This window comes from Mixophyes fleayi, chromosome 5 (assembly GCF_038048845.1).
Source record: "Mixophyes fleayi isolate aMixFle1 chromosome 5, aMixFle1.hap1, whole genome shotgun sequence".
Taxonomy (NCBI): Eukaryota; Metazoa; Chordata; class Amphibia; order Anura; family Limnodynastidae; genus Mixophyes; species Mixophyes fleayi.
This window is the reverse complement of record NC_134406.1, coordinates 38,341,618-38,361,901: the sequence shown is the minus strand read 5'-3', so window position 1 is coordinate 38,361,901 and position 20,284 is coordinate 38,341,618. Positions and strand designations below refer to the sequence as shown.

The following is a 20,284-nucleotide window of genomic DNA, read 5'->3' as shown; positions in this document are numbered from 1 at the left end:
ATTACTTAAGCTAAATAAGACTACACAATAAATCCAACACCAATAAACAGCCTAAATTGTGTGCACATTCAATCTTATTGCACTGGCCCTTTGGGAATTTACTATGGACTCAACACAATTAAATTGCATGCATGTCAATTGAAGAGACTTTCCAGTTGTTGGTACATTAATCTTCACGATGAAGCTCTGTGTAACCACAAAGATTGGCCAGCTCTCTGTAGCACTTTGTCATAAATTCTGAAAGACTATTGCAAGGCCTTGCAGGAGTCTGGAGATTAACAGGATATCTAATGTGATTTTTTTCTTATATTGTTATATTGTATCTGCTGTTAATATTAAGCTTTAAAAATGATCGAGCAGCGTTCAGGGGTCACATCCACTGCGTCAGACTGTAGCAGTCCTTGTCTATAGCGTGGGATGGAGCCTGAAGCTCCTGAACACAGTCCCAGGGGTAGGACATCTCTTGGCTAAGCAGTCATGCAGGAAGTCCAGTGCTTACACCAGACTGATCGCCATTTATCATGTGGTTCTTATATTTTCTCCCAACCAGTAACTTCTATATCTGAACATTCAAAGGGCAATGGTAAAATAGCATTGGTCCCTTAGAGCTAAACCAATGTTCCTAATAACTTGGCCTCATGGTGTGCCCCAGTCATACCACTGGTCATAGTGACAAGATGAGGCTTGACTTCACTCAGCCCACAACAAAATGGCTGCCTCCACTCCGTGTAGGCAGGTTAACAAAAAGCATTTATAAATATGCGTTCTTTCTCTTCCTTGCCTTGTAATTTTTGGACGATTGTAGACACTATTTTAATTATTATTTGACAGGGCCCTTATTGTTATCAAATGATTCTATATATGGAGGGATTGTGTGTTTGCTTTAAATGGGTAAATATAGGTGGATGTAGCATTTCTGTGAAATAATATATGGTTGGCATGGCATAAAGTGCTGAAGAACGGGCAATAATTCTCATATCTAGTAGTGTGTCCAAAGATTATTGCTTTATATGATGTCATTAATAACTCAACAGGAAGACAGCACAAATCCCTAATGATTCTTCCTTTATCTCCCTGAGCAGACCTGTCCCATATCTCAGTTTCTGTCATTCCACCAAATTTATACTCATGTCTTCTCCACTGTTAAATGCCCTTATCTCTGCAAACTGGAAGAAAACCTAATCACCTCCTACAAAGATAGTGTATGAATTTAAAAAGTTGCTATTTATCTTTAGGGCTACAAAACAAAATGCTTCAAGAGTGTTGCCAGTTTATTTAAAACCCTGATTATGTAATTAACCTGCTGTGTATGGGAATATATAGATATATAGATATATAGATAGATATAGATATAGATATAGATATATATTTATATTGAGACAGATATAAATACAGTGTATGTATCCTTGGTGCTGCATAGCAGAGATTTGCACTCACAAGTCATAGAAAAATTGGTCTATTAGAAATAAAATCTGTATTTTGGTTTTCCCTGGGACGTTTGGGACAGTATGTCTATACATTATTTTACATTATATAGTTTGTAATTTTTTTCTTTTCATGTTGACAGATTCCAAAACTGTAGTTTCTTTTGCCAAATCTCTCTGCCGCATAATGTTAATTACTGCCAGGCAGATTTTGTTTGACAGAAGGGTCCAAATGTGATCCTTTGAAATGCCCCCAACCCCCTCACATAGCAAAATGCTTTCATGCTCTTTTTTGGAAAGCAATGAAAAGTTTGCCCCATCCCTCTGCATCTACTGTCAGCAGAACAAAGCTGTTTTATGCCATCTGGTGGACTGATGAAGTTTAAGATGCTCCTAACGCCATGCCACAGATGGCTTACCTATTGCTGCCAGTCCAGATATACAACCAGAGCGGTTCTGGTGTTCTGAGGATATCATCCTATGTCATGTGCAAACTACACCCATAGACTTCAAACTCCAGTCAGTCGGGTTCAAAGAAACCCTGCAGAACCCAAAAAATAATAATTCTGTGTGACACTTGTTTTAAGTTTATTCCTCCTTTTGAACTTGATTGTGAGAAGTACATTGCTATAAATCTGCTGTAATGATAACCTTATGAAAGCTCCAAGCAGCAGTCCATATGATTGTGTAAAAATAACCAGTGCCCGTTTGTGCTCTGTAAGAAAAGTGATGCTATAGATTAAAATTGCCAAATTAACATTTTGCAAATTGCAAAGTAGATAAATGATAAATGAATTTGTTCCGTATTTAGACAGTTTCTCTGTTTTTACATGTAATGATGTCATCCTGTTTTACTTTTGCTTTTTCTTACTTTTATTTCTGGCTGTGTTTTTTTTTTCTTCTTCTTTTTGGCTGTAAATCATAAAACATGTCTCATTGGCAATGCAACTTCAACAGCACAGAAGAAAAAGCATGTGGTTACGGCTTGGGAAGTCTGTCTGTATTTCTTTTGCCCGTTTCTTCATTGTGTATTAGTTACATGGACCAGCTCTACATAAAGTCCTGTGTTGCAGTAATGTTCTTATACAAGCTGATAGAGGATGCTCTGTGTAGCTCAGGATCCCAGTGCTTGCGGCCTCCTTCCTCGCTCCACACTCAGACTTACACTACTACATTTCTAATCTATGAATAATTCAGCATGCAGGCTTACATATCCCCAGATATAGCAACAGTAACACTAATAAAAGCATGTTGTGTTAAGTATGCAAAGTCTTTCAGCAAGTTTGTGGAGAAAATAAAATGTTTTTTTTGTTTCTGGTAGGATGTAGTATTTCATTTGTCACTTTGTAGTATAAGAATCCATGTTAGTATCTATTAATGTTGGTAAGGACGATCAATTGGCAAACCACACTCCACACATGGATGTTGAATACACAAAATACATCTTGCCCATACTTGCCACCTCTCCCTGAATGTCAGGGAGACTCCCTGAAATAGGGGTGATTTCTCTCACTCCCTGAAGAGTCTGGCATTCGCCCTGATGCTGTAGTAGTACAAGATGTGGTTGGCTTCGCCATCTGTGGCATGATGATACAGTTCAAATATTGTGTCCTATGTCCAGGTATTGATGCCTATGGAGGTGGCCATTTTCATGGAGACCAAGATTTAATCAAAGACTGACAGATAAGACAACATGACTTCAGTAATGGAGACAGAAATGTAAAAGACACTTCAGTCTCTAGAGATTCATTAGCTGCTTTTCTTTAACACATATTTACCTACTCTCCGGGAGACTCCTGCATTTCAGGGAGACCTTCCGGGAGAACAGGGCAACCTTCCGGTTCTCGCCCCCACAATAGATAAGTGGCGGAGGGCGGACCTTAATGAAGCATATATCGCATCATCTTAGCCCCGCCCCTGCTGTAATTGACCAAAATTGTGACAATCGTTGAGGGGGCAGTGCCAAAATGATGCAATTCGTCAATCTCCGCCCCCGCACGTCCACCTCTCCTGGGTTCTCCCTGAAGCCAATGAGGAAAAGTTGGCAAGTATGATCTTACCTTGAATTCTTTCATATTTAATTTTTGGGGTGGTTATTCTTGTTGTGTAGATATATGATAGCAAACATTGTAGTCTAGATCATTGCATCTGTAAATGGTATTTGAATAACCATAACTAAATGGAAATGTCCATTTCTCAATGTTGGTCAGTTGTGAGTCTACAGAATGTGATTTATGATCTTCACCTATTATGAGATTTTCGTTTCAATCCTTCCACCGTTTTGTTATGTTGACAGTAGAGCTATTGAAAAATACATGTAAAAAAAAATGCATGAAGTGTCGTAGGGATGTCACCATTGCAGGTGATATTTTATATTTATATAATTTTCCTTATGTATTATCCCTTTATATCTATATAATTTTTATATATTATATTGAAAGGAATGGGTTTGGCTGAGATGGTGCCAAATGTGCATATTTCCTGCTCAGACAGCATTTGGGGTTTGGTGCATGTAAGAAATTTGCCAAAGCAAAGAAGTGCTTCATATAAGTCCGTTTTCTCCTTCACCTGTCCCACAATCGATTGATTCGCTCTTCAGTAACTATTCATGTATTGTATAATACTTTTTACAACAGGAAAAAAGCTCTAAATTATCAGTGAATCTTCTTCGCTAGTTGTTTTCCTGCTGTGAAAATAGCTTGTGTGACACAACCTTAAGTTAGCAATTTATCAATTCGGTCTCCTCTGCCACCCAACCTTTGAGGCGGTAGCAGTCCATGTTTAGGGCACAGGATTATTCAGTTGGATGTTACTCTCTGGACTTGATACAACCACAACTGAACTGTCCGTTAAAATATTGTGTATGTTAACAACCTTCTAGAGGAATTGGGAATATAGCTCTTTAGTTGTTGTGGAACTACAAGCCCCAGCATGCTCTGTGGACTAATATTGGAAAGAAGTGGTTGGTACTTGAAGTTATATAACCGCTAGAGCTGCAGGTGGCCTTAGCCTGTATTAGGTCATGGAGCAGGTAATCTGAGTTTTTCTTCCCCATACGTTTGTTTAATCAAAGCTATGTAATTTGTCCTGTGACATTGTGTGGTTATGGTCTGGTCAATCTGCTTGACAATTTGTGGCATGTCCTGGAATGCTGTACACCCAAACATATTACTGTATATGACAAATTTCACTTAGTCTTTTCTGGCCTGGTGTCTGTCTTTCCATAATTTTGTTCTTACAAGAAAAATGATCACATTAGAGCAATTTTGACTAGTTTTTCTGTCCAGCTGCTTATCCTCATGCTCTGATAGTAGTATATGTGACAGTGCAATTATATCAGTGAGCCAGACTGCACTGATACTTGTACAAGTCCATTACTTCTCAAGATGATTGGAGAAGGGGTAATCAATGATAACATTCCATCGAATTACAGTATTATTGCTCTGGTTTTGTATTGCCTTGTTTAGGTAAATAATAATAGTTTAATGTAGGATAATGCATTTTCCTTGTTTTTATTTATTTATTTTTTTAAAAAAAAGTGTGTACTGTAGTTTTGTAATGTAAAATTGTGTTTTTTAGCAATCGAGCTAAAATTGGTTTGTTTAGTGGGTGGCTCTGTTAACTCATCACCAGAGTGTTTCATCTGAGCAACCTCTGGCTTGTCCATCTGCAAAGGGCTTTAGCCAATCCAAAGGTTCTAAACTATATGAACATCACAGTGTAGTAATTTAAGGCTCCTGTGAAACGATGTGTTAAACACATCACTAACATGAAACAAAGTTCATACTGGATGTATGAATGGACGTCCACATTAACCTAAGAGGCATCTATTTTAACTTATATGTGAAACTAAAGAAAACTGCTCTCACGCAACTTTGTGATTGTTGCATCCTGACATGGAAAATCGTTTTTCAGGACTCCTTGACATAGCTTTATAATGACCATTATCATCTACTAGACAGTCTGATTACATCAATAATTTTGTTCTGCCGCAGTAGTTAATTCAGGTTATGTTTTATCATCCTTTACAATCAAACTTTTACAAGACTATTTTCAGCCGTTTCCTCTCCACTCACACAGCTACTTAATGTGTATGCAGCTCAGGATGTTTCTTGTGTCCCACTCGGAGACCGCTCAGCTTCTTCATTGGCTCTGGAATGAGCACAAATCAGAAATGTTGTTTTTGAACATTTAAATGATACAATTTTGATTAAAAACGATTTAATGGCAGTAAGGGTGATGTCGACAGTTTGCATTGTGCTAATGCTATATATATTTTCCATAGTGACTGAATCTCAAAGCCTTAAATGTGGTGTGCAATTTCATATTACAATGTAAAAATAGAAGCTATAATTCACATTATTTTAAAGTATTTGTCAACCCTAATGTTCTGTTAAGTCGGTTTGTCTTGCCAGAGTTTTGCTTGCCATGCTTTGAAATTGACATGTTTTATTTTCTTCCATCAACAGCTTGTAGCTATATATGATGAACAAGATCCACATCATGGGGGAGATGGCACAAGTGCCAGCTCTACTGGCACTCAGAGCCCAGAAATTTTTGGCAGTGAGCTTGGAACAAACAGTATGTCGGCCTTCCAGCCTTACCAAGCAACAAGTGAAATTGAGGTCACCCCTTCAGTCCTGCGAGCAAGTAAGTAGCATTTTGGTCCTAAGTCAGTGAAATTATTTTACAACTCTAGTAAAATATTACGGCAGAGTAATCTGCTAAAAATGAAGTAAAGTGTGGTTAGTGTATCCTAAACACAGCTGTAGAACTTAAGCGCACAATGCTTAGTGACAAATATAACCCTACTTTGATGAATCAGAGCGCTCAATGTATTACGACTTTTATATCATGAGGAGGGATTTGTCCAATCTAGACTGACTGATCAGTGAGTGGGTTTGGGATGGGGCCCTGAGTATAGGAGTTGTTGGATTAGTGTCTCTAGCAGTTGTCTCTGTATGTTGTATTTAAGGACAGCATTGGTGGTGCTAATTGGCCACCTGCTCAGACCTGAGAATGTAGGATGGCCCCAGTAAAGACCAGCAGCTCACAGAAGAGCAGAGGATGGACCAATGAAGCTGTTGCAGGTCAGGCAAGAGGCCAGAGAAGAATCCTCAGAGAGGCTGCACACATACTAGAGACGGTTCAAGTAGTGTAATAGTGCTTAGGCATTTATTATTTTCACATTTTTCCTAATTTTTAATTAGGAAATTATTGTATTAATATGGTCTTGATCGGTCCTGACAAATAAGAGTTGCTTTAACTAAAACGGTTGCCAGCAAATCACTGTGTGCAAGCAAACAAGGGGCTAATGTATTTTAATCATTTTGAAAATATTGAAATTCCTTTGGCTTGAAAGCACCATGGTTTTGGTATCTCGAAGTTCATCATCATCATTTATTTATATAGCGCCACTAATTCCGCAGCACTGTACAGAGAACTCACTCACATCAGTCCCTGCCCCAATTGGAGCTTACAGTCTAAATTCCCTAATATAGACACACACTCACACACAGACACAGACAGACAGAGAACGAGACAGACAGAGAGGGAGAGACTAGGGTCAATTTGATAGCAGCCAATTAACCTACAAGTAAGTTCAATCTATATTCCTTATAGGCAAATATGATACATCTTAGCAATATTTTCCAAAATCCATGTTTGAGAAGACCTCTGTATAAATCTGTAACCACTGGAATTGCCCACATGAAATGTATCAACAGTATATACATATATACATATATACATACATACCCATAAGGAACCTATAGGGATTATCTCCCCAAGAAATTAATATAACATATTCATATTTCATATGTATGTGCGTTAAAAATCTTAACCTGTTTAGTGAAAATAATGCAGTATCTCTGTTCCAGGAAAGTTCTACAAATATATTGAACTGACTGCCAGAACTGTTCTTGGACAATAGGGTAATAAATGTATTGTAAAACAGATTGTTATACCAGCACATTCCTTGCTGTGATGTTACAGCGGAAGGGGATTTAAAAAGCAGGCAAACTTATCTTTGAAGTTGTCAGTTTTTGAGAGTCAGTCTTCACTGAGGTTGTGTCCTTATCTTCTAGCCTTCCCCAGGCGGGAGATTGCACTACTTTTTGGTTTGTGTTTTACATATGTTTCATTTTAATGAACCGTTTTGCATTTATATTTGCACATGCCAATGTATCACCAATTTTATTAAAGAAGACTTGTGACTTTTTGTCATATTAAATCACATTTAATAACTTTCTGTCTTAATGTTCTTAAACAATTCATGTGCCAGGCTTTGTTTTTGCAGTGCTACAGAGAGTTAGATGGTTTAGAGCAGGCCTGTCCAACCTGCGGCCCTCCAGATGTTGTGAAACTACAAGTCCCAGCATGCCCTTCCAGCTATCAACAGGTTGTCTACTGGCAAAGCATACTGGGGTTTGTAGTTTCACAACACCTGGAGGGCCGCAGGTTGGACCGGCCTGGTTTAGAGTAACGCTGATTTAAATTAGCTTGTGATTCCATTTTGGGATCAGTCAGTGAGTGATTGAAGAGTTAGTGGCTTAGCTGTAGAACTAAATTTTAGTGATGGCAGGAGTATGTTTAATAGTTAGTATGACACATTTTGGTGGATTTTAGTAATTTTATATAATTGTTCATTAACGCTTTCACATCTACATGTCACGTATATCCAGTTGAGTTTTGTTCCGACAGCCCCTAATACCCTTTTGCATTATACTAAAAAAGTACATTTATGTAAATACACATTGTAAATAACATACACAATTGTTAAATCAACTTTTATTGAAAAACCCCTCAAACACTTGTTCACTCATTTATTAAGTAAAAAAATAAATAAATCTTTATTCTTTATATAATGAGATCTTCTTCTTTATTTGGGAAATTTTCTCTAATTGTAAAACACTAGAAAATGTTTTTGTAATTCTTTGGAGCAGAATGAAAGATGAATGAATGGACTGGGAGTGTCATCAGCTGCTTAGCTAATAATCAATGTGATTGGCTGGCGTTGAGGCTGGGCAGATTCAGTTCAGCGCAGTGTGCCGCCGGACAGCTTTGCTATGTCAGACTACACATTGCCCCCTATTTTGTGTGTCTGCATCATTGTGAATTTGCTGTTTACTTTTTTTTTTAAGTCAACAGCGTTTGTTAAGAAAATTTAACAGAAATAAAAGTGTAAACATTTAAAAAAAAGTTTAGAGAACATCTGCACTACAAAAGAACGTAGTGCACAAAAATGACAAAAGGTTTTGCGTCTATTCAAATACACTGCAGCCTACTTGACTACTTACAGATCTGACCTGATTTTGAGACATAGGTCACAGCGACTGAAGATGCGCATCTCCAATAGAAAGCAGTCCTTTGGTTTTACGCAATTGAAATAAATTACATACTAGACAGTCATAAAGTCTACAGCAGAATATTATCCTCCTTTTGATTCCTAATTTAAAGCCTGACGTTTTTCTTTGAAATCCTCTGGCTAATTTAGCATGACACAAAAGAGAGAAAATATGTAAGGCATTATGTAGACATTTACGTAACCAGCATAATTTAGTTGGAAAGAGCAAGGAGAGTCTGTAGAATGCATCTGAATGATTTAAATGGAGTGAACCTTTTGTTTTGTTCTGTGCATAGATATAGTTGTGTAGAGAATAAAGCAATTTTACTGTGCGTAGGGCTTTCATAATATTGTTAGTGTTTAACTGGGGCTAGTGTAGGTCCCTGCTGCACTGACAGAGCACATCTGTATATCCAGCTGCTCTCAGTGCAGGGAAGGAATCCATCCAGGTCAGACTCTAATTACTGTAAGTGCGCTCCTGGGGCTTCTGAGCTGCTACTCTCTCTGTTGTCTGCTTTTTATAAAACTACAGCCCAATCTACCCACTCAATAAAACCTTTATACCATGGTCTGAAGCAATGGTCGGCTTATTAATTGTTCCTTGTGACCCCATTGAGGCACCATGATTTTTGGGTTTCTTTGAAAGTAAAAGTAAAATGGGTTGAAATAACCTAGGCCAAACTGTAAAACACCTAGGGCTAGATTTACTAAACTGCGGGTTTGAAAAACTGGAGAGGTTGCCTATAGCAACCAATCAGATTCTAGATGTCATTCGTTTAGTACATTCTACAAAATGACAACTGGAATCTGGTTGCTATAGGCAACATCTCCACTTTTTCAAACCCGCAGTTTAGTAAATATACCCCCTAACCTGTTACCTTAGATAAAATATCCTCAGAATGTGTTTTATTTCACATTTTTTAGTGTGGTTGAATAATACTGACCTTACCAAATTTAGAATTTTAACGATCATGCACCTCAAGGGTCTAGTGAATACGGTACATATTTGGAATGGATATACTTGCTTTGTGTTATCTAAATATTTCACCGATCGAGCCCAAAGGGATATTTTATTTTTTGCATTATTGTACAGCTACATGCCACCATTCATCGTCTTGTGGACTCGCCTGGTCTCTTGCCACCTAAAATCTAGATTTTAAATTTGCACGTATTTCCCATGCTTGCTGTCCCCGTAGTATTTTGCCTATAACTAGATGATGTATTCTATTCTTGGGTCTAGGTGGGTAACTTACAGCTGATGATTGTTAAAGCAAACTGATTTTTATTCCCTGCTGAAATTTGTACATGAGGCGCAGGTGAAAATTGCTAAACCTAATGAGCAATTTGGCAGATCAGATGGGATGTCAGGCAGAGATGGACGTACAGTTTGCTGAAGCAAGTTTCCCCGGTGATGAATCTGAGACCTTTAAAATATTGGAAGAACAGAGTCTTTTCTGTAGAACAGCCATTTGTGAAATAGTCAATCTTCATAGTCTTCATTTTCACATGGCGGTTATTTATTCCAATGTAGTCTTTGGGGATAAAATCTGTTTAGAAACACGTTGTATATATTTACACAGAGATGTGATGAAACGCAATCTCTTCCGACAGCCCAACTTGAATGTCCCCCCCCCCCCCCCCCCCCTCCTTCATGGAGCATAATGCAAATAGAAAATTGCTGCCACTGTTATCACATAGAGCAGGATTCTAGGAAGGCCATGCTTTAGCTTTCAAATGGGTAGTAATAAGATGAGGGGTGTTTTGTCAAGTTCTCTCTAAACCATTGCATTTAGAATATATATGTGGTAGTGAACCATTTAATAAGGGAATTATATGACCGTAATATAAAGTGTTCTTTTTTCAAGCAAGTAACTACATTCAGGGTTCTAATTTAAGCCAGCGACCTCTAATATCTTTGACCTGTGGCTACAATTTTTGTATTTATAAATAAATGGCAGCTGTAGTATGAAATATATTCGTCCTTCTCTTAGTCTCACTGATCAATAGGTTTTCTGCACAATTTTATATTGCATAACCCACCCCTTACAATGCCACTGGGAAAGTTTTTATACAGGTAAATTTTAGGTGACCTCTAAGGTCTATAATAATTTGCAGTAGTGGCTGCGTTATTCGTTCTAAGTCACAGATTTCCTAACGAGCACTGAAGTCCTAGGATCTCGCTCTGTATTGATGTTTACCAGTATTCACACCACTCGTGTATTATAGAATGTTATACCAGTGTTCTCTTTTATTGAAAACTTGGAACTTAGGTGTTTTTGTATAATGTTTTTTATTCATGCATAAAAGTTTCAGAATTCTGTTTACAAATGCAACCCTTCTTCCCCACATTCCCTGGAGTTTCTCTCCTGATTAAATTGTTTGACAGTGCTCCTCGCAGTGACACTAGGTGGACTCACTTGGTGAAAATCTGTACTTAGTTTAGTTTTTTGAATTGTAAATCTGAAATGTGATATTGGTCGTTGATGGGTTCACATGGATCAAAGCATTTATCTAGCATCACAAGCTAGCAGTGTGCTGGTTTTATTCTTTTGTGTAAAGCTTGGTTCATCTTGCCGCTCTTCCCACTGAATTATCACCAAATTTGACCACCAGCCAGTGGTGTTCAGATCACTTCCAACTCCACTGCACCCTTGTTAGTACACGTTAAAGATAACCACTCATACAGACCAATTGTATCATTTACCACCATGCTTAAATAGGGATCCTGTCGAAATCGGTGTTATCTGCTAGTACATTGCCTTATTGAACCGATTGTCTGATATTGGCTGCCATATGTGGGCACCTTAAGCTGCCACTCATGAAGCAAAGCCGCTACACTTGATGCTTGTCTGTTACATTCTCTGCTGGTTCATGTTTATCACGTTAGAGGCGAAGAACACCGAAAGTCTTGCAGACAGTTTCATATTAAAGTATTGATCTACATAGTTTTACTTCCAGCTCAGTTGTAGATGTCTTTCATAGTCTTTCCAAGAAGAAAATCTGCTTCATTTGCTAAATGTTCACGTTATGTTCAATCTTGAAGTGAGAGATGCATTGGGGGAGACACTTGTCATTTCCTAGTACAGCTTAACAAATGACATCAAATGTGTGATTTTCATGGATTACTCAGTTACTTTTGGAACAATTTTTTTTTATAAATCACCCCTAATAGTTAGTCTGGTCAGAGCAATATGTCATGCAGTTACTACTGGTCATAACAGGTGGTTGTTTTTTTTTTTTGTTTGTTTTTTATATAAACGTTTTATTTTTGCAAGGTCACATGAAAAAGTTTACAGCTCACCGTGTGTTCACATATTTAAGGTGCAAAATAAACAAAGTCTACGACCAGCGTAGAGGTAGAACTCAACACATCAGCAATATAGTTATAGCTGAGAAGGACTGGTCTTAATAGGAGGTTTAACCAGAAAAACAAATGTTTTCCCTCTTCTCCTTGACTAGTAAAGGTGATGTTGCCTGCGGCATCCTATTGGTTAGACCAGCGGTTCCCAAAGTGTGCGCCGCGGCTCCCAGGGGTGCCACGGCGCTGTCACAGGGGTGCCGCCATGGCCAGGAAATTAAAAAAGAAAAATACCAATCTGGCGGCGCCCGGGACCTAGCATCCTCCTCACTGAATGTGACATCATCATGCCCGACGTATTCAGTGAGAAGCGACAGGAGAGAGGAGGATGCTGGGTCCCAGGCTAAGAAAACAAGAAATAGAAAAAAGAAGGCCAAGTATGGTAAATAAAGAAACAGAGGGGAAATGGTGATAAGAAACAGCAATGGAGGTGCAAAAGAATGAAGGATAAAGTGTGTGGATGAAGGAGGGCAGAGTGTATGGGTGAAGGGGCACACAGTTTTGTACAAGTTGTTTTATTTTGTTTGATCTTATTCCTCTTAATAGCTGTAAATTATTTTTTGAAAGAAATATAATTGAAAAAAATATATAAAAATACTCTTTTCCCTTGGATTTATGTGAAATATTTTTGCAAACAACTTATTTTGACCCAACTCCTTATAAAATGGGACTGGTAGGTAATTATTTTGGAGGGGTGCCTTGAAAAAATTATGGAGACTCTAAGGGTGCCGCGAACTGAAAAAGTTTGGGAACAACTGGGTTAGACTGTTACCAGTCTAAGTAAGTGCAAGGGGCAGCTCCCAAAGGAGGTCTAAATAGGGGGAGACCTCACCTTTGTGTTACTAAGCAGGAATGAAATTTAAAAACAAGTAAAGATACTTTTAAAGACCATTTCTATATCCTGAATCTATAATGCATACTTGGTGCTTTATAATGTGCATATTATGTATAAATGTAAACACACACCCATAACTCCAACCTCCTTATTCTAACAGTTCCTAGTTTATAATGTCGTCTCCTCCAGCTAGCAGGCTGTATTATGCATAGAGTTGGCAGACAACATGCTGGCTCTGAAGAGTGTGCACTGGTGTCAGCTACAATCAGTTGATAAAAATCTTGTTAGCTGCTGAGATCTCCAGAAGGGGTTTGGCTGCTTTTGCTGGCACCAGAAATTAGTTTTTAGCGTTTCATTTCTTGGCCTCTGGTTTATGATCTGGTGAAAGCCTCTTCCAGAACACATCCAATAGAATGGCAACTCGCAGTCCCTGATGGATATTTATAAAGCTAAATGAAAAGATGGGGAGAAGGTCTAATTAAACTCTGTAAAATTAGGAACGTGTCCTTTTAAAAGCAGATTATCTAACACGTTACTGACCTGCTGCACTCAAAACTGAAGGTTTTTTATTTTTATCGTGGAGCTCTCGATTTTATAATGTACTTAAGGGTGAGCCTGTTTCAGACAGACAGCAATGTTTTCGATGCTCCCCTCCTTGTGCTTTCCTCAAATGGGAACTTCATGGCAGATGGGCATCCCCAACATCACCTTCCTGCTGTTCTTATAATTCCAAATACACCACTTCCCATTAAATCATACTCGCCGACTTTAGAAAACTCTCCTCCTGGAGATCCCGGAGGTGAGGTCATGTGATGGGCGTAGTAGTGGGTGTGGTAACGTTGCTACATCATCTTAGCCCGGCCCCTGCATAGTGGGTGGGGGGGGCTTAATGTTGTGAGCGTATTACTAAGCCCCGCCCCCACCACTGTCCGAGAGGATACCTACTCGTCTGGGAGAACTTTATGAAAGTCGGGAGAGTGGGCAAGTATGTATTAAATCCTTCATTTCATTTATAATTGGAAAAATCTAATATGTAAAATTTGAATAACATTCACAATTCTTTGGTGGCAGTTTCTACACCGTGGCAGAGCTTGAGTGATCTCGAGTATACGTTTGCTTCATAGTGAAATGCAATATTTGATTTTCAGCCATTATGTGGTATAGTTCTATTACCAGCAATTTCAGATTATCTGTAATTTAGTCTCTTTATTTCTACATGGTGTTGATTTTTCAACTAAAGACGACTTGGGTTTTAGGTTTACTGGTTCCTTTAAGTTCTGTATTAGACAATGGTCCTATGCCTCAGCGTTCAATGCCTGCTTCCAGATGATCTTGGTGTAGTAGCATTAGATAACCTAAAGCTATGTCCGGCCGAATTCATTAACTTGCCAGTACTAATTATGTATACTTATCTCTTCCATGCCCTGAGAGCTTTGCTCCAATAATTCAATTTGACTGCGCTGTTCAATCAGTTATTTAGTATAGGTCCTTGTTGTAGTAGCACAAAATCAGATTCTTATAAATACCGATCATTTTCCTGATGTCAGTGCTATGCAAAATAAAAGAAAAAATTCATGGTAGTGGTCCCATCCTTGTTATCCCATCATTCCACAGATAATACATGGTAGTGGTCCCATCCGTGCTATCCCACCATTCCACAGATAAATAAACGGTAGTGGTCCCATCCGTGCTATCCCACCATTCCACAGATAAAGCATTCAGAATTTGAAGTCGTTTGAACATTGGTAGAATGCCTGATCAATACCAATGCACATGATGTTCTCCTTCATGCCTGGTATTTTCAGAGTAGTTCTTCTGACTTCATTTCATGTACTTTATGCCATTGTTTGACATCTTGGGGGACAATTCCTATTGGATTTCTTTATAAAAACAAGCAACGAGGGCGGAGCTTGGTCGCCATCTCAGAGAGACCTAACTGTAAAGAGCTCTGCAATTATAGCCCTTTAATTGCGGTTACACCAGCCTCTGTGCCCATACCATTTCCCAACAACTGTGGCTGAATACTCTGGGCATCCGGGGAGACCCTTGGAACCCTGCTGTGTGCGGAATAGACACCTCTCTGACCGTCTGTAAGAGAACGCAGCCCAACCTGGTTTGGCTCTCTGCCAGCTGCTCCCGGGACTCGCGTGTATCACGCTCTCAAATACCCCCGCTGTAAGCCTCAAACCATACTGCCTGCAAGCGCACAGGAAATCACAGCCTACAGGCAAGTGAACTAACAGCTACAGAGAAGCTCTGTCGGAAGAGCGCACTGAAATAGAACCGGCTGTGCGGAGGTCGCGGTGGGGTCGGTACCCCTGAAACAGCGAGCGCAAGATAGTGTCCACAAGCTGAACTAACCTTAGAGGGAGACCGGATTTGAGCTCATTGCCCCGGCGGTGGTTTTGGCACAATCACCTATCGCACATTGACCGGAAGCTGCGGACGCCATTGTAAGCTCCTCTTCCGGCATCATCTACTTGTGCATCCTCCTGAAGATCCCTGTGGGCTCCCTAGACGATCGTAACTTCCTACCAGCTCTTCTGACAATAGCACATCTGAAACTCTGGGGAAAGAGTTTGAAAGGAGACGAAAGTGCTTCCCCAGCGCAGTGTGACATCCAGTGATTCCAGCGGTGAAGATATCTCCCCTGGCAACTGCAGCAATAATAATATTGATGCCATTGAAGCATCTGCATCACTGTTGAAACTGGGCTTCGTCAACGTTTCCAGACTTCAGTCCTGCAACTGTAAGATATGAAGCAATTAAACCCTGTTTCTAAACTTAGTGGGTGTGGAGGAGACTCCATGTGGTTGTTTATATCTTGAAACAAAGCGTTGTGTGCCTTCCTATACAGAGTGTGAAGCCATTTTACCCTTCTGAAACAGATTTCTACAAAGTTTTGATTTCTAATTCTAGAAAAGGCTGTGGGAACCCCCCTCTAACCAAGATGTCTCAGAAGAATAAAAAAATATCCAATACTCCTAAACATACCATTATTAAAGCGCTCGAAAAGGCCAATGGCCGCTCTAAAACAGTACCGGAAGCAGCTGACTTGGGTTCAGATTCAGATGACAACTCATCAGCTGAGACCACACTAACTCCCAATGATGTGATTTGCTATAGTCACAAAAACAATTCAATCAGAAATGAGAGCAATTCTCTCAGAACTTCGCTCGGAAATATCAGACCTAGGATCCCGAACGGACACTGTTGAAAATCAACTAGATGCATACTCTAAGCATCAACAAACAGGTACCGAGATAGCTGACCTACGAGCAGAATTTAACACCTTAGAAGATCTGGAGAACCAAAACAGAAGCAACAATATCCGGATTAAAAATATTCCAGAATCAATCTCTGCAGAAGCTCTACCTGGCTACCTTGAGGGTTTATTCCTACAAATGATACCAGACCTTCCAAAAGACCAACTTATTTTGGACAGAGCGCATAGAGCCCTACGACCAAAACCAAGTTCAGATCAACCCCCTCGAGACATAATTATACGATTTCATTATTTCAAGATCAAAGAGAAAATAATGGCTTCCTCTAGAAATGTACAGTCAATTCCGTATTCTGGATCGCATTTGCAACTATACCAAGATCTGGCTCCCTCCACTTTGAAAAAACGTAGAGATCTTATTAACATAACAAAAATCCTACGCAATCACTCCATCAAATACAAGTGGGGCTTCCCGTTCCAGTTAATTGTTTCCAAGGAAGGTCGGAACCATTCGGTGAGAATTCCAGATCAAGGCCTTGAGTTACTCAAACGTTTTTGTCTTATCCAAGACTCTGAAGCTTCCACCTCAACATCTACGCCTCAGCAGAAAAGCCCGGCTCCACCGACGTCCTGGCAGCGAGCATGATTTATTCATGCTATCTAACTCCAGTCTCTTTTTCCCACTCTGACGAACTTTTACTATGAGGTTTGAGAGATCATCTTGCTTGAACTATGACTCTTACTGTTGATATACTTTTGAATTGATATTTTATACAGGTTCTTTGCGTATGCCCTCATGCTTAAATCAGAAGGAAAACTAGTTATTAGGTCCTTGTAAATATTTTAGAATATATAACTATCTACTGTTTCACAATATTTAGATCTCTAATTACATAGTCCCACTTAGTAGAACTTGGACCTATCCCAAGTCGGAGTGCCCCCCAAAATAGATATGGAGTTTCCCCCCCCTTTTTTTTTTTTTTTCTCTTTTTATTTATGTTTATTTGTTAGCCTGTACTCTAGCTTAACCGGAGCTTACTCAGGCCAGCTCTTAGTCCGGGTACAATATTTGTTTGAAATACTTTGTCGTAAGATCTGCTTGTCATTTATGGGATGTTATTTATAGTGTTTTGACTTATTATATGTTCAAGTTGTCTCCCTGCATCCACACCTCTGTTTTTAACATACATGGGCTCCAAATATGTGCTATATACAAATTCTGTCAACACTTATTCATCTCCCTCCCATGGCGTTCCTCCCCCCACTAAGTAATTCTCACACTTCCACTCCCAAAGAGATGGTGATACGCGACACACCATTTCTCTTTTCTCCAGGTCCTGAACCTCACGTCGAGATCAGGACCGCCTTGATTTTCCTTACCCTTGTCCCTCATGTGTCTACCCCTCTACACATCCAAATACTATTATTGAATAGTGACTCCAGCCTTTTTAGTATAGAACAACCCTCACACACTCATCTACCATGAACCTCAAAATTTTATCTCTTAATGTCAACGGCCTCAATTCACCAAACAAACGCACAATGGCTTTGCAATATTTCAAGCGGAGGAACCCAGATCTAATTTTTCTGCAAGAAACGCATCTCAAAGTTCCGCACCCTACGCTGGCCTCTAAATCATATCCACATGCTTTTTACTCTTCTGCAGATGCTAAGCGTAGAGGTACGGCAATACTAATACATAGCAGAGTGCCGCTGACTATAGATTCCCAGACATCTGACTATCTTGGTAGGTACATCATCCTCAGAGGCACCTTAAACCAACAACCCATAACACTGGCTTCAGTATATGCCCCAAACGTGCAGCAGGGAAACTTCTATGCAGACTTTTTTCGGCAGCTATCATCATGTGCAGGAGGTATGACTATCAGCGGTGGGGACTTTAATACAATAATAGACCCAATTTTGGATAGGTCCAGTCAAACACATATATCTGTGGGCCATGCCGGGGAATCCAATAAACTGAAATCCCAACTGAAATCATACAATTTGTATGACGCTTTATGAGTGTTATATCCTACTTCCAGAGCTTACACACATTATTCAGCACATCATGACCTATACTCAAGAATAGACTATTTTTTTGTTGACCATTTGACAACCCAGAGGTTGGGAGATGTCCGGGTCCTCCCGGTGTCCTGGTCTGACCATGAAGCAGCAGTCGAGCTGATTCTACGCTTACCCCATTTCCCTCGGTCACGCCCGAAGTGGCGTCTGGATGAGTCTATACTCCTTAAGAAAGAACATATCTCCCAGATCACCCAAGCTATTTCTGATTACATTTCCTATAATGCTTCCCCAGACATATCGCAATCAGTTCTTTGGGAGGACCATAAGGCCACTATTCGGGGTATGCTCATCAAATTGACTGCACAACAGAGGCGGAAAGAAAGAGACCGTATTCTGGAGCTTGAACAACAGATACAATTAACTACATCTCGCCACCAAACTAATCCTAAAAAACGTTTATACTCCCAGCTCCTTTCTCTCAAAGGGCAATTAAATCAAGTTTTATCAAAACAAGCAGCTAAAACCCTGCTTTGGGTTCAGCAAAAATATTATGAAAAGGGAGATAAGGCTGATACGATCTTGGCCCGCAAACTACGCGCCCGACGTACTCGAAACAGAATGTCAGTGAAAGATTCTGCGGGGTCCCTACTCTTCGACCCTCAAAAGATAGCGCAGCGCTTTAGGGATTACTACGCCTCGCTGTATAATTTGCGTCCTAGAATAGATAATCCGGCCCAGCTTAAAGCAAACATTAAGAGCTATCTTCATTCTTGCCGATTGCCTAAACTCTCTAGAACTCAAATGGCATCCCTCAATGCAGATATTACATCAAAGGAAGTCTCTGATGCCATCAAAACTTTAAAGCGTCAGTCTGCCCCAGGCACAGATGGATTTTCCGCAATTTGTTACAAGAAATTCTCCCGCCAGCTGGTACCCATGCTCACGGGATTGTTTGGATCGATTTTGAAAGGAGGCAAATTAGATGGAGCCACCACCGGAGCAGGGATTGTAGTGATACCTAAGCCGGACAGAGACCCCACTGAGGTAGGCAGTTACAGACCCATATCTCGTCTTAATGTGGATTTAAAGCTTTTCGCTAAAATACTAGCCAATAGTTGGGGCCTGTCCTCCCCTCATTGATCCACCCCGATCAAGTGGGGTTTGTTCCCGGGAAGACAAGCCTCAGATAACACCAGAAGAGTAATAGATCTAATCCACTGGGCTAATCATACGTCTCTCCCTGCTTTGGTGGTCGCTCTAGATGCTGAGAAAGCTTTTGATAGAGTGGGCTGGCCCTTTATGCAGCAAACCTTGGTGAGCATGGGGATCCAGGGAGCTTTTTGTAAGGGAATCTCCGCTTTATACCATAACCCCACAGCCTCGGTCCTAGCTAATGGTCTCACCTCCTCTCCATTTAGTATAAATAATGGTACCCGACAGGGTTGTCCTTTATCCCCCCTACTTTTTGCCCTTATTATGGAACCTTTGGCAGCCAGGATTAGAAATAATCCGGACATCACAGGCATCCCCACGAGTACTAGAGACCATAAAATAGCATTAAATGCTGATGATGTTATACTTACGCTCTCTAGACCACATATCTCCCTGCCCAACCTTTTTAATGAAATTACATCATATAGCTCACTCTCCAACTATAAAATAAATCGGAAATCTTAGACTTAAACACTCCCCAACACATTATCCAATCGCTTAAGGCTAATTTTAATTTTAGATGGCAGCAAAGTAAGATTAAATACTTGGGAGTCTATTTAACTAAAAGCTATTCCTCATTATACGCAGCTAATTTTCCCAGACTCCTTAACACAATTAGAAATGATCTATCCCAATGGAATAGATTTCACATTTCATGGATTGGCCGTATGGCCTCTGTCAAAATGAATGTATTGCCCAGGTTATTGTATTTATGGCAGACTCTCCCAATTCAGGTTCCTTTGCATACCCTCAAACATCTGCAGCAGATGATTTCCAAATTTGTATGGGCAGGACGTAAGCCTAGAGTACGAATGCGTATCCTCTTTAAGCACCAGACCACTGGAGGACTGGGGCTTCT

General features: G+C 39.9%; 1 protein-coding gene across 6 annotated transcripts in view; it reads left to right on the top strand.

Moving 5' to 3' along the window:
• The window catches only part of PARD3 (par-3 family cell polarity regulator), a 404,695-nt gene that overhangs the window by 116,972 nt on the left and 267,439 nt on the right, over window positions 1-20,284 (top strand). For all 6 annotated transcript variants that reach the window (XM_075212058.1, XM_075212055.1, XM_075212053.1 and 3 more), the window contains exon 3: window positions 5,894-6,074. In XM_075212058.1, coding sequence (XP_075068159.1) covers window positions 5,894-6,074 — 181 coding nt within the window. The remainder of the gene's footprint in view (window positions 1-5,893; window positions 6,075-20,284) is intronic.